Source organism: Pygoscelis adeliae, unplaced genomic scaffold (assembly GCF_000699105.1).
Source record: "Pygoscelis adeliae isolate BGI_AS28 unplaced genomic scaffold, ASM69910v1 Scaffold294, whole genome shotgun sequence".
In the NCBI taxonomy this organism is placed as follows: domain Eukaryota; kingdom Metazoa; phylum Chordata; class Aves; order Sphenisciformes; family Spheniscidae; genus Pygoscelis; species Pygoscelis adeliae.
This window is the reverse complement of record NW_008824722.1, coordinates 1,792,583-1,806,665: the sequence shown is the minus strand read 5'-3', so window position 1 is coordinate 1,806,665 and position 14,083 is coordinate 1,792,583. Positions and strand designations below refer to the sequence as shown.

General features: G+C 51.7%; 1 protein-coding gene across 1 annotated transcript in view; it reads right to left on the bottom strand.

The window, feature by feature from the left end:
- Positions 1-14,083, bottom strand: part of CNNM1 (cyclin and CBS domain divalent metal cation transport mediator 1) — a 35,278-nt gene that overhangs the window by 3,866 nt on the left and 17,329 nt on the right. The window contains exons 3-8 of the mRNA XM_009323314.1: positions 13,806-14,074; positions 3,586-3,729; positions 2,863-3,003; positions 2,408-2,577; positions 2,115-2,214; positions 1,908-1,955 (exon numbers count right to left, since the gene is read on the bottom strand). Of these exons, the coding sequence (XP_009321589.1) occupies positions 1,908-1,955; positions 2,115-2,214; positions 2,408-2,577; positions 2,863-3,003; positions 3,586-3,729; positions 13,806-14,074 (872 nt within the window). The remainder of the gene's footprint in view (positions 1-1,907; positions 1,956-2,114; positions 2,215-2,407; positions 2,578-2,862; positions 3,004-3,585; positions 3,730-13,805; positions 14,075-14,083) is intronic.

Below are 14,083 nucleotides of genomic sequence, written 5' to 3'. Positions count from 1 at the left end.
CCAGCCACTGTGCCTGCAGCGTGGCTGCAACGCTTTAGCAACCGTCCGCTGCCTATGCGATTAATGTTTTTAAATTGCTTCAAAGGTAAAACGCCCGGGAAATTTGCCCTGCAGCCCCCTCCTTCCGATGTCCCTGCTCCTCCCCCAGTAACTCCTCTTCCTTGTCCTGCCCTGGATTGAAACGGTCTGCAAACAAAAGTCCAAGCAAAGGCACCAGCACGAAGTGCTGGCCAGAACAACCTTGTCCAGCCGGGAGCAAAGGACGGGTTGATAACCACTAGCACTCGCTCCCTGCTCTCACCGCCTGACCCTCCCACAGCGGGGCTAGCCATGCCGCGTCTCTGTCGCTGCACCCCTGCCCCGGCCGCCAATGCCAAAGATTGCCTGGCAATAAAGAAGTTGCATAACAATGGTTAATTAATAACAAATTGTTAAATGCTCAAGGGTTAACGTCTGAATTCTCCACTGTGACACACTACTCACACTCATTTCTGCTGGGCTTTGCTTCAAGGAGGAAGGAGGACGCCAGCCCGACAAGGGGAATACTCTGCGACCTCTGCCTCCCACCCTGCCTCCTTGCTGGCCAGGGGTGCGACACCGCACACGTCCCGCAGCAGGCAGGGGTGGCTGGATGGAAGAAAACAACTCGTGACACAGCATCACATGCGAGCACAGGGAGAAAAGGACCCCTGAGCGGGCTCCTGCCATGGCCCGTGCCCTGCCTGCCCCATCGCCCGTGGGCAGCACTCACTGCCTGAGCCCTGGTGGGGCCCTGGGGACGGTCACCAAGGGCACGGGGGCATCAGACCATGCAGCAACTTCCTGGGGGAAATCGCCTGCTTCATCCATTTCCTCTGTCCAAACCAAGTGTGTTGCGGACGCACAGGGGAGGCAGACGCACAGGGGAGGAGGAATGCGCACTGAGGGGTTAATCCAGCAGTCCATGAGCCAGCCTTTCGAATGGAAGCAAAGCAAGCAGCAAGAAATAGGTGAACCCTAGAGCTGCACGCAGACTGGGACCCACGGGAGTGACAGTCACCTGCCCCAAGGGACTCCCCCTGTTCTATCAACAACATCCCTCCCTACACCTCCCTAAAGGTTGAACTTAGCAAGTCCTTATTTGCTTAGGCACCCAGAGCATCCTCAGCTTACCATCAGCACTGCAGATCTGACTGCAATGCCTGGGGTTTGGGATGAGAGATGTGCTGGACTGGGGGTGGGCAGCACCTCCATCTGCTCCCAAGCCACCAGGGACTAAACATGTGCAGGGGTGATCAGCAAAGAAGGGGGGGGTTCACAGTCTCCCCTAATCAGAGCTTCCTCTTAACTCCTGCAAGCAGGGGATCTGCTCGTTAACCTATCAGCTCTGCAGGCAGGGAATTTACCGGGGCTGGGGCATCTACTTTTAACTCGGCTAATTTCCCCCACCACCACGTGCGAACAGCTCACAGGTAAATTGACCCATCTCTGCAATTCCCGAGCAGCACCCATTCCCCCGGCGTGGGACCCACGTTCAGCTCGTGCTCCAAGCCTTGGGAACACAAACGGGTCCAGACATGTTATGCTGACGCCTAGATGCACTGTGCTAGAAGTCACAGGGTTTACTGCTCCCATCCGCGTGGGCACGCTGCCACCCGTGGGCAGTGCCCCTTGCAGTGCCAGCCGTGCTGGCATCCACCCGCAGAGATCCAGCACATGGCTGAAACCTCAAAGGGACCTCAGAGTCCCTCTGCAGGGACTTTGCTGCATCAGCCCCTCAGCATGTTGTTCCTCCACCTTTTTAAAAGGGGGTGACCTTGGCGCAGAGCCCAAGCTGCTCTTTGTGGGGTGCAAACCCCTTCCTCCTCCAGCCAGCCGGTGCCACGGAGGAGAGGTTTTACAGCCCCAGCCTGTCCCAAAATACTCACATAGGAAGGAGGATCCAGCCAGGCTGCCCACTTTCCGCACGTCATTATCTGAAATGACAGTTGGAGGTGTATGAATTGCAGAGGAAGGGCTCCCGTCTGTCCCGTGCCCTGCCGCGGGGCCACCCCACCTCATGGCCAGCCCATTCTCCTGGCCACTAGCCAGCTTAGCCCCCATGGAGGCTGCCAAAGCAAAGGCAGGGCCCTTACCTGAGGAGATGACAGCCATGATGGCAGGGACGCCATAGTAGGTGAATGCCCCGTTCTCAAACCGCAGTTCTTCCTTGCCAACCTCCACCTCCACTTTCCCCTGGAAGGAGAAGGAAAACCTGCTCAGACAGGCACCCCACGCTCCTGGCCACCAACCCACCCAGGGCTGCAGGGACCCCCACCGCCCTGTATGAGAAGACAGGCATCTCCGCTGGCAGAAGCAGCCCAGCGCAAGGCGGCGAGGAGAGATTGGCCACCCCCTGCCACCCTCCGCTCGCCTCTGCCCCTGGCACCTGCAGGATGAGGATGAAGTAGTCGACAGGGCGGTTGCGCTGGTAGAGGTAATGCTCCGCTGCCTTCTTGTTCTTTCGGTCGTACTTGAGCTCCTGGATGACGTTGGGGTGTTTCAGGAGCCGCAGCAGGATCTTCTCAGAGAAGTAGGGGGACTTGAAAGGCTCCACTTCTAGAGATGAGGCAACACAGGCTCACTCAGTGGGGCCGGGGCTGCCGGGAACCCCTCGTCCTCTGAGCTACACGGCCTCAGCCCCAGCACCCTGCTGCACAGAGGGGAGTCAAACACAGACCCATGATGGTGGAGCAGCAGGATGCCCCGGGGTGGGGGTCCAGGCAGGTGGAAACTGCTCGCTGCGGGGGGAGCCCGACCCAGGAACAGCTCAGGGATGCCCTGCAGGGCTGGTGCTGCTGCTGCAGGGAGATGCAGGGCTTGCGCTTGCAAGGGCAAGGGGACCTGTTGCCATGAACCGATGCGTAGCCAGGAGGAGCTGCGGGGAGATCTTCACCTTCATCTCGCTGTCCGAGAGCCTGAAGATGGAGAAGTCCTGGGGCTTGCGTCCCCGGTGGGGCACCCGCTCCTTCGTCCGATTGTCCGCTGCGGGGCAGAAAGCAGAGTGGGGGTTCCCCCCCCTGCCCCAGCCACAAAGCCACTGCAGCTGCAGGGCCCCATACCACACGCACACGTATGGAGAGAGGCACGTCTTGCTGCTTGCTATGGCAGGGCTGCTGTGGAGCAGCAGCTGGAGCAGTGGGGTGCACAAAAGGTGCCATGCATCACAGCCTTGGGAGCAGCTCCCCGAGGAGGGAGCAGGGTGGTGAAACACGCTTCTTTCTCAGGAACAAGTCCTGGGTTGCCCCGGCTGGATGCATCACCCAGAGTTATAAAGGAGCTTGGGAACCACCCATGGGCACTTCACGCCCAACACATGTGTCCCTGGGTCAGGCCCTGCCCAGCCACTGGCTGCTGATGCTGGTGCTTCTCTGTCTTGAGCATTAAAGGCTCCCTGACATCTGACCAGCATCTCTCCATCATTCTTGTCTTTCCCACCACGACTGCAAATTGCTCTGGGGAAGGACCATGATTTGCTCTGGCCTGTTTCCTACCCACATGTATGTCTGTCTGTGCGGGCTCCCACCCTGGGTCCTGCAACCGCAGTAGCTGCTCTGGGACACTAACTGTACAGATCCGTCTCATCCAGGATCTCAGACTTGATGATCTCCTCAATGACATCCTCCAGGGTGACAATGCCCATCACCTCGTAGAACGGGTCTCCTTCTCCTTCATTGTTCACCCGCTGCACGATGGCCAGGTGGGACTTTCCTGCGGGGGGAGAGCAGAGTGGCAGTGAGACCCCCCCACCCCTGGCCCCCTGGCAAGAGGGGTCCCCAGCACGGTAGGCTGGCAGGCGGACGGGGCTCGGTGGGAGGCACAGATCACAGCCAAACCTCAGAAGCAGCCACTATTGCCCAAACCCATCCCAACCGCACTAACCCAAGGAGAAGGGCTGGACACACAGCCCAGCCTAACAGGGCTGTTACTCTCCAGGCGGATTTCAGGTGTCACAGGACTCTGCCTGGCTCTTTTTTGGGGCCGCTTGCTTTCTTTACCCAGGCAATCTGCTGCGAGTCACTCCGTTTAGCTCTTTGACAGCCTCCTGTGCAGGACTGAAGTGTACATTATACCAGCTGCTCCTTGTTTACCCTTGGCTTCATTGGCACAAGACAACTCTAACAGAACGATGAGACAGCGTCCTCCAGCACAGAAACGTTTGTCCTTGGGCTCTACTGGTTTCCCCTCATCCTCCTGGTGTTTCCTCATTCTGCTGTTAATTATCTTTCCTATCAAATTGCCAGGAACAGCTCCCCCACATCTTTCTATCCATCACTGCCTGGACCGATCCTAAAGCTTTTCTGAAAATACAGGCAAAGCCTCCAGCTCCTTGGAACAGCAGCTGGTTTTAATGCAGAAGCGCGTATGTTTGTTTGCAGCTTTCAGCCCAGCTCCTGCAGAACTCTTGGGTGAACCATCTGGACACAGAGGCTAAGCACTTTTCAAGCCATCAGCTTGCACCTGAATGTCTTCTCCAAACCCTGTCCCTGACAGCACCTCCTCTCTGTTACCTTAAACAAGCAGACTGGGACCAGGACCTTCTTTCAGCTGCAATGATGGTGACTCCTGCTCAGAAGTTGCAGTGTTTCTCAATCACAGTCTCAGCTTCCTCACTTGCCCCAGTAAGCTGGCAGCTCTGCTGACACATTCTCAGGCTTCTTGCTTTTGGCATACTTGAAACATCGCTATTTGCTTTCGCATGTCCAGCTCTCTGTAAGCTGTTTTGACTTGTTCAACTTCTCCCTTCCATTATTGTCTGTTCTGATTTATGCTCCTGCTCAGCAGCTTGACCAGAACCCAACTTCCAAGCCACAACTTCTGGGTTTCTGGCTCAGATGTATTCTTGGACCCGCCAACGAACAGCACTGGTTTTCTTACTGGCCCTGTGGCTCCTACGCTGCTCAGCAGTGCACACAGGTTCTGAACCTCTAGTTTTGCTTAAAACATTAAAAATGTCCTTCATCAGCACCACAGCAAACACCTTTCCCTCCCACTGTTTGCTCTGTTCCCCTGGTCTCCCTTTGCAACGCCTGCACAAACCCAACATTTACCATGGGCACTGCAGGGACCTCCGGAAAGCTGCAAACACCTTATTTTCCCCATGGGCTTGGAGCTGAGGTCCTTGAACAGCAATGGTCACCCAAAAGGGGGGCAGGTCCCTTCTGCTATGCAGCTGCCTCTGCATCTGCTTCTCCCATAAAGTCTCCCCAACAAACTTGCCTGCTGCTCTGGGCGAGGGGATGTGAACAGTACTTATGCATAAAGATGCAATACGGGTGGGCTCCTGCCTGCTTGCACAGCTCCCTCCTCGCCCGCTGGTGCCTTCTGGCTCATCCCCGCAGAGGGACAGGGACAAGCGCATCCAGGGCAGCCCGGCAGTCCCACCAAACACGTCTTGCTGGGGACCATGCGACCTTCAAATAACCCTGGCCTGGATCTGAGGCTAGCAAATGACATTTCTCAGCCGAAGATCAGCACTATACATTTCTCACAGCAAACTTCGGGCATTTTCCACGGTATAAGTTCCCTCCTCCTCATACCAAGCTTTTATTGCAAGATTTCAGAGAGCAGCTCGCTGCCTCCCACGCCTACAGAATTAGAAACGAGAACATAACATTGCAGCAAGTAGCACCGAGCAAGCACTTTAAAAAAACAAATCAATACGCCTCAGGGCATTGAAAATTCAGCATGTTCTTTGGACCAGGCTGTTTCACTCCTTTGATACACAGGTTTGTGCATCTTGTCTGTTCAGTGGGTAATAAAGCAACACGACTTGAGACTTAAAAAGAAAAAAGCATCGGAGTTGGCTGCAAGACAGCAGCAACAGCTATGTTTCATCTTAGCAAAGTCCAACTTTCAAAAATGTCTCCTTTGCCAAACCTCGCTCCCGAACACTGGGGCCATCTGGTCTCCTACAAGTCCTCGGGTGAGCGAGGAGAGGGAAGAAGTTATTTCTTTTGGCCAAAAGCTTGTTGTTAATGACATTTACATGCAACCCAAAACCACCGAGCCCTTACAAAAAGCTTAGGTGCTACTTAAAGGCAGTCAGAGAGTAATGAAGGCAATTCTTTTTTTGGCCAAACACCTACATTGACACTGTAATTTACTCTAGAGCAGCCTCACAGAATGTGATTCCAGCTCCATTTTCACGTAGCGGCAAATGAGATTATTTAGAAATAACCCAGCACCGTTAGCCTGGGAGGAGACCCACAGTTTCACTGTGCTGGGGGCAGAGCCAGGAGGGCTGTTAGAGTGCTCAAGAGTTCTTTATTTTCACAGAAAATAAACACTTGTAGCCACGCTATAACCCCCCAGGTTTAGGTTTCCAAGCTAACACCCACATTAGAGACGGAGCAGGTACCCAGCGATGGAAAATTGTTGCAGTTCATGTGGTTGCTCCTGGCCCACACTGAGAGAGCTGATCCTAGCCCCTGCCCGGCAAGCTGGTAACAAAAACACCCTAAAACTCGCTCCCACCCCTCGCAGAGCTCATGCAAATGACTGCTGCTCCCAGCTGGCCCCCACTGGGAAAGGGCTGACTTGCCCCGATCTCCCACCGGAGGGACATGAGATCGTTTACAAAGTCCTGCCCCCCAACCCGGCTGGATCCTGCGTCTCCTCCCATCACTTTTTTAACAGACCATATAAATTTGGCAGCAGGGGTGGCGGGGGTTTGCAGGTGCCCTGGCTGTATGGCTGTGGCTTGCTCCCTTGTGGGCTGGGGACGCTGCCAAGCTCAGCCTAGCCCTGGGAGCTGCTACACTTGCACAGAGAAAAAGCAGTGGCTTTTGGAGCAGGTATGAGGGCAGAAGTTGGGCAATTTTATGAGGTGGAGACAATGTCCAAGGGAGGGTGGCACAGGGACAGACCTGGGGATGTCAGAGGGGTTGCATTCCCTTCTGCAGCCGTTACCCTGCAGGTCTGCCTCAGTGGGAGTACAATAGAGGGAGATAAATCATTTAAACAAAACCCCAAACTTGATTTAAACCAGCTTTAAGATCTGTAAAACTGATTCCAAAAACCATGCTATTGTAACCGTTGCTTGATAGCTCAAATGAAATGAATTATAAGGGTGAGCTGCTTCCCCACCAGCAAGCTGTCACATGTGAATTTTACAGGGCTATCACTGATGCAGGAAAGCGCAGTGCAACACTTGAGAATCAAAGCCTTGGTTTGGCAAATGCTAGAACAAATGGGCAATTAACTTTACTTGTGCGAATAGCTTCACCGGCCTCCGCAGGACTGCTCTCGCACAGGAAGTCTATGGGTGATTAAGTGTCTGCTCAGCATGGGATACAACTGTACTAAATTCTTTGAGCTACATAAAATCTGTTCTTTTCAAACAACAGCTTCAGTGGAAAGTCAGTGCCTCAAAATGCTAAATTACAGAGCTAATATAAACAGCTGAAAGCTTCCGGATGGAGCAAGCATCTGAACAGGTATCTAAATCTTTTATGTCCACTTTTAGGAGCCTTGTTTTTCATAGGTACCTAAATGACCTTGGGCTCATAGATCCACCTCAGAGCGTCCTCCCCGATGGGAGAGCAGGGACTGAACACATGGAAATGCCTTTACTTGTGGGAAAGAAAGTGCTGTTGGCTGCAAATATAGCCCAGACTACCTCCTTATCATTTGCTTATGTAGGTGCTCTGCCAGAAGAATGTGAAAGATGCTTTAGCCTTGTCTCTTGTTCCACGGGATGAGCATTCTGAGCATGAAATTTATTTTCATGAATTTTATGGTAAGATCTAAAGCTGTTACTAGGAGATCAAAGGTACAGGCACAAGCCATGAACCATTTACAGCTACAAAATGGAAGGAAAAAAAAGAGTAATTGGTAAATAAGGTTGATTTGTGAAACAACCATGACGTAACTGAAATGTATTTTCTGCGTGCTTTTAATCAGATCTCTTCTCTGGGCCAGGGGCTGCCAGCATCTCCATGCCCCCTTGCAGACCTGCATCTAAAGTAAGTGGGGACCCCGATTTGAACTTCTTGAACTGGAAACGTGTGTGTGCATGTGCTCTTGTGTTACCACGACTCTGCACCGAGGGTGAAACCACATGCCTGAGGAGTTGCACCTAGAGACAATGCACATCTACACCTAAACAAGGGGGAAATAACCAGGAGGGCTGTGAGGGTACCCAGCTCTATGGGGAATCAGAGCTATGTGAAGGGAAAACTGTAAATGCTAATCTAATCCAGACCCTCCTCAGAGATGAGAACTTCATCTGCTTACATCTGTCTCTAGCAGAATACAAAAGCCTTTCTCATACTCTGCTTTGGTGCTTTTCCTAATCCTATGGAAAACTGGAGAAAAGGTGGAATATTTGGAATAGCTGATGTATTACCATTGACAAAACAGATCAGGAGGGTAAGGGGGAGATTAGAGGGGACACGGAGTCTCATCTTCCATCTGCTGTACAACAGGGTTCTGACCTCCTGGGTGTGACCCTGCCTGCCCACAAATGGTGGGTCCCCTTGCATGTTACTTCGAGCCTAAGGAAGCCTACAAGGATGCTGAGGCTTTCTGAAGCTAAAAAACTTCTCAAGAGCCGATGCAGAACTGTTTCTATTGGTGTCTGTAGCATAGGCCACTTTATTCTTTCCCACAGCTCAGTCTGAAGGTGCCTTTGACAGCTCCCAAGAGGGAGGTGGCCTGCTGGGTGCCCTCTCCCCCAAAGGCACGGCTCCCCTCTTGCTTTGCTGAACACCTCCCTGGAGCAGGCCTGCTCCTGGGCTTGCTGGGGCGGAGTAAAGCAGCCCAGGGTTCACACAGTAAGATTTAGCATAGTTTGGGGGGAAAGCAAAGTAATGTTTCCGGCAGAGTTGCAGCATGAGTCACTGAAACTATCTTTTGTGTATCAGCACCTCACCCACTCTCAGCCTGGAAATCGCCCTTCAGGGCACATGTATGGGAGAGTTCCTGGGTAACAACCGGCTCCTTAACCCATACAACTGGCTAGGGAGGTCATTGCTTCAGCCCATCAAGGTGCCCAAGATAGTGGCTATCACACTTGCAGAAACCTCTTGAAGCTGACTTAAATTTCAAGCCATGCTGTGTGCTTGCAGTGGCTGCAGGCTCAGGAGAAGGTCAGTAAGAAAAGCAGCTGAAATGGTACTGACCCCAGTTCCTGGCAAGTGTAAGCACCTTCTCCAGCTACATTCAATTTGTAGAAGTCTAGTAGAGGCTGTGGAGTATTTTGAAAAGCAAAGACAGATCCCAGGGCAGAACTGTCCTCCGCAGGACAGGCTGTTTTCCCTGCTAAGCCAGGAAGTTTGTTTCTGGAGAATTTACTTTTAGTAACTTTCAAAAGATGCCAAACCACAGAAGGCTAATTTGAGTTGCACGTCAGCCTCTGCCCTGCTGCAGGAAAATGAACATAAGAGCAGATTTCCACTGTTTCTCTGACAGAGGAAGGTTATTTGCTGAAAGGTGTCATTGCTATATATGGACCTGCCAAAAAATTAGTCAACAAAATCCATAAATAACTTGAGCAATGGGATAAGACTATGACTTCCCAAAGGCACCCACAGAATAAGGCGGTGGACCTCATGGAAGAGCTCCCCGTGAGGAGTTATATCACAGGACTGAAGCTGCAACATGCATTGCTTCAGTTATCTTCTAGGGATGGAGGAGAAACAGACTGCATCACCCACAGCATTTCACACTGAATGAATGCATAAACCTTTCCTCCTAGCTCCATATTCCCAAGGTGAAATTTATCCTACTGGGACCTCATCTGCCCCTCTACATTGCTTTAGCTTGCTAAATATGGTGCAGTTATTTCTCTGGTGTATTAGATAATTCCTCCTGGGAGCCCAGAATAAAGCCAGGTATTCTGAGATGCACCAATACAAATTGCCAAGAAATTGTCTCCAAATTTTTTCACTCCTTCAGTAGTTTCAGCTTCTTTCAGGCTGCAGGTGACAAAGTTACTGTACTGGTGTGCATTTTCTTGTTTCTAGAGAAGAAAGAAGACAGATTTTGTGTAGTGTCCTCCACTTAGAACTTCTGTGTAAATGCTGCACAACTACGAATGCCTTCTATAATGACCTTGTCTAGCTTGCCTGAAAAGATGGCAAACTGGGTGCCCACTCTTTGTTATTTGAGTTCATTTCACTGAGTTTTGATGAGGAAATCAAGTCAAAAACCATCTTCTAGCAAAAGCAATTCCCGCCTTCAGCTGGACCTGCCTCAAGCTGCTGTAATGCTGTTTTTCAATACAGTTTTAGCAGCTGCCCTCCTCTTTCAGGCTGTGGGTTGAAGTCCAAGCTATCCGCTTGCAGGCCGGCCCCCTCTCTCTGCCGCTGTTTGCAGCCTTCTCTGGGTTTTTCCCAGTTCCCATTAGCGCCCCCAATTTAACCACCTTTCTCCAGGAATTAGTGCCAAAAGAGACATCGAATGATGCCAGCAGCAGCAGGCTTGTGAAGAGCAGATGTGAAGAGTTTGACCAGTTCTGCTGTGATGGGGCAGGGGCCAGGTTTTGTCAGCCAGGAGCTCACAGCTGCTTTTGGGTGCTGTAACCACACCGGGCCATTAGCTCCCTAGGTGCTATTGAAGTGTACGCTACTATTTTCATACAATTTAAATGTTTTGACAAGCTGATGCTACAGAAGTGCCCTTCCCCAGGTGCATGGAGGGTAATCCCATCTACACAGGGTCCTGCTGAGGGAGAGGGGATTTGCAACTCATCTCTGGATTAAACTCAAGGCAAATATCAATGCATCTTAATGGAACTGAGCTCAAACGAGGTTAGGTGTGACCATACCTAGAAACCAATGAAGGAAAACTTCCCTTCAAACCCTGCTATAAAAGACCGGAGAGGAAAAAAAGCTGATCATCTTCATAGCTAGGATAGCACAATGAGAGAAAAGAAATGCGTCAGGTAAACAAGGTTAATACAGTATGATACCAGTGAGTAGGAGGAGAGGCAGAAAAGGGAAAGTGCTGCCGGAGGTGTGAGCAAGAGTCCCAGAGTGCTGTATTTAATCATCCCCTGACATTTTCAGTAAGAAAGAACAAATGTTTGTGTACTATGGCAATGAAATTGTGTTACTTATACATTATGCAGAAAAATGACATTATGGGTATGGTGAATGTGGCAGAACATTAATCATTAGTGAAACAGATCAGAAGTATACATTGCTATCCAGGAAAGAAAGATATAAAATGTGATGGGTATTTTGTATAAGCACTGTAATAACAAAAAGAAATACAGGATACAAAAGCTGTTTGTGTTAATCATAGGAGAAGAAAAAGAAAGCTGGCGAGGTTTCTCTGGAAGTTTGTCAGGGACCTAAGGACCTGGAGGTGGTTATCAATGCCCATCCTTACTGGAGACTTTAATTTCCTAGAAAGAGCCTGGGCCTTATCAGTGGGAACATTTGCTGCCCTGCAGGCACCGTGGATGTGCGAAGTGATGAATGCCTTCATTAAGCACTTGCTGAACCAACAAGCAATCAGCCTACTCTCTAATTAGTGGAGGTGTCACAGAAGACCCAGCCATGGAAAGCAACCTTGATTGGATCAAACAAGATACTTCACTGTAATTCAAACGGACACAGAAAAGGAGACAGTGATGAAGATTCTTAATTACAAATGGGAAATCTTTATTTTAGGAATTAAATAGTCAAGTGAACGGGGCTGAAATGGCAGTGGGTGGGACTGAAGGCAGCTGGGAGCAAACGTCTGTCGCAGTGCGGGAGCCGGCACAGGAACCTGTATTTGGAACTGAGAAAAGAGAGTTTAGGAGGGGTTCAGGGCTGGGCTGGGGGGGGTGGATATCTACAAACACAGAGTGCTGGGGGTGACCAAATGCCTACAAATAGGGGAAAGATGAATAAGAGAACAGCAACACCTGGGGAAAAAAACATTTGGGGGAAGAGCTGGAATTGCTGAACACCACACTGAGTTAGATACTAAGACCAAAAGCAAGGCTTTTCAGCCATGTAATTTAGAAAACACAAGGAGAAATGAGGCAGGAACAGAAGTAAGTTTTAGGGAGAGCTCTACACAGGGGCTGTAGCAAAACGCCCCAGAAGGCCATGATAGCAAACAGATGTAAGGGAGGAAGAGCCTGAAGCGAAATGCCAAGAGTTTAATGGAGCAAAGCTGAAGAAGGATAGATAATCTTCATCTGAGATGAGGACTAGCATGTGAAAGTGCAGGGCAGGTAGCAAGGCTTGTTAACCTGTCAGCTCAGGGAGCAACACACACAAAACATCTCTGTTTAAGCAGGGCAGAGAGGACGGCAAGCAAAGGGCAGTGAGCTAAGCAACCGCAAGTCTGTTTCTATAGGTCTACTGATCCACAGGGTACCAGGCTGTAGAACCAATTTGGAGGGGGGAGTAGTTGAATACATCAATCAGATGAAGTGCAGGGGAGGCTGACCAAGGGGGACTGTGCCAAAGTCATCTGACATCTTTGGTAACACCAAACTCTCTAGACAAGGGAGAGGTAGCAGAGACCTCAGGTGAACTTCAGTAATGTTGTAGTATCATGCGGGAAGCCACAGTTAAGAAGGAACTGCGAAGCACCAGGAATTAGGAAGAGGAGAGACAACTGGTTATGTTACAAGAGGCATGGGGGGGAACTGCTGCAGCTCATCAAGGTTGAACCTAGAGAGTAATCTTAATGCTTTTGCTAACAGTCTCAGTATAAAACAGGAATTTGCTGATTTGCACTGTTGGGAGTCTCCGGTCGTGCTGAGGGGCAGAGAGGGTAGGTGCTTGTGTGCCACACAGAACTCCTCTCCCTGTGATCCCGGGAGGCGGCGGGGACACAGTTGTGCATCTCCGGAGAGGATGCTGACCTGCATGTATCTGATGATCACTTTCCCGGCCCACAAGAAACGTCCTATCCCCCCCTCCTCCCAGCTCTAAAAACGAGCATGGAGATGACTCACAGAGAGGCTTTCTCTGTATCTGGGATGGACCAGACTGGCCTTTCTCACATGATCAGCTCTGCTTGCGGCAGAGCGGCCCCAGGCAGCCCGGGAGCCGAGTGCTGTGCTCCCGCATTGCATAACGCAGGATGTCACTGCTGCAGCCATTTCTTAAAGACTCATTCACCACGGTATGACGTACCAAGTAACACGCAGCAAAACACAATTCCCAGTGGGGGGAAAAAAACCACATGCTGTGTGTATTCTCAAAGGATAGTTAATAAAATACAGCTCTCAGCATCTCAGGGGCTGCTGGCAGCTGCTGCATTATGAATACCGTCACAGCTGCAAAAAAAGTACAGCTCTTTCTAAGGGTTCAGGCTTTTCTTCTTCCTTTAAACCACTTGCACAGAAACACTTTCTAGACCTGCTTCCCACTGATAAGCTGAAAACGCGAGAGCTAAGTAACAAGATGTGATCTCCTGCCATAAACTCCTCCGCACAGAACAGAGCAGTGAACGCTGCCTTGCCTGGGCAGTGGTGTGAGGCAGGCACCGTGCCCATGCTGCCAGGCCCCCGCAGAGGCATCAGCCCTGCGGGACAGGCTCACTCGCTGAGCCAGCAACCTCTGAGGCCGAAGGCTCTTACAGTCTCCGTAACATCACAGGCACAACCAGCATTGCAGGCCCTCGATCCACCCGGGGGCTGTTCCACCAGGTGACAGCGGGGTCACCACCACACCAGCGCATGCAGGGCCCAACTCCCCCCAGCATCCCTGGTACCTGCCGGGTCCTGCCAGAAGGCCGTGTGGGGTGGGCCGTGGGGGCTGCTGACCTGGGAATCATTGGGGGTGCAGAGGGTTGCAAGGGGAGCCCGGGGGGTGGCGGCCCGGCGGCCTCACCCTTCTTGAACTCCTCAAGCAGCGTGTCGAGCCTCGTGTCGTTGAAGACGCAGTGGAGCGGGCGGCGGTAGAAGCGGGTGACAGTCTGCAGGGGGGTGCAGTCGTCGGGGTCGACGAAGGCCAGGTCCTTGACGAAGAGCAGGTCGACAATGTTGTCGCGCCGGTCGCCCTCGTAGATGGGGATGCGGGTGTAGCCGGAGCGGAGGATTTCGGAGACGGTGGCGAAGTCCAGCACGGCATCGGCACGGGGCAGGAAGCAGTCGGGCCGGGGGGGCCGG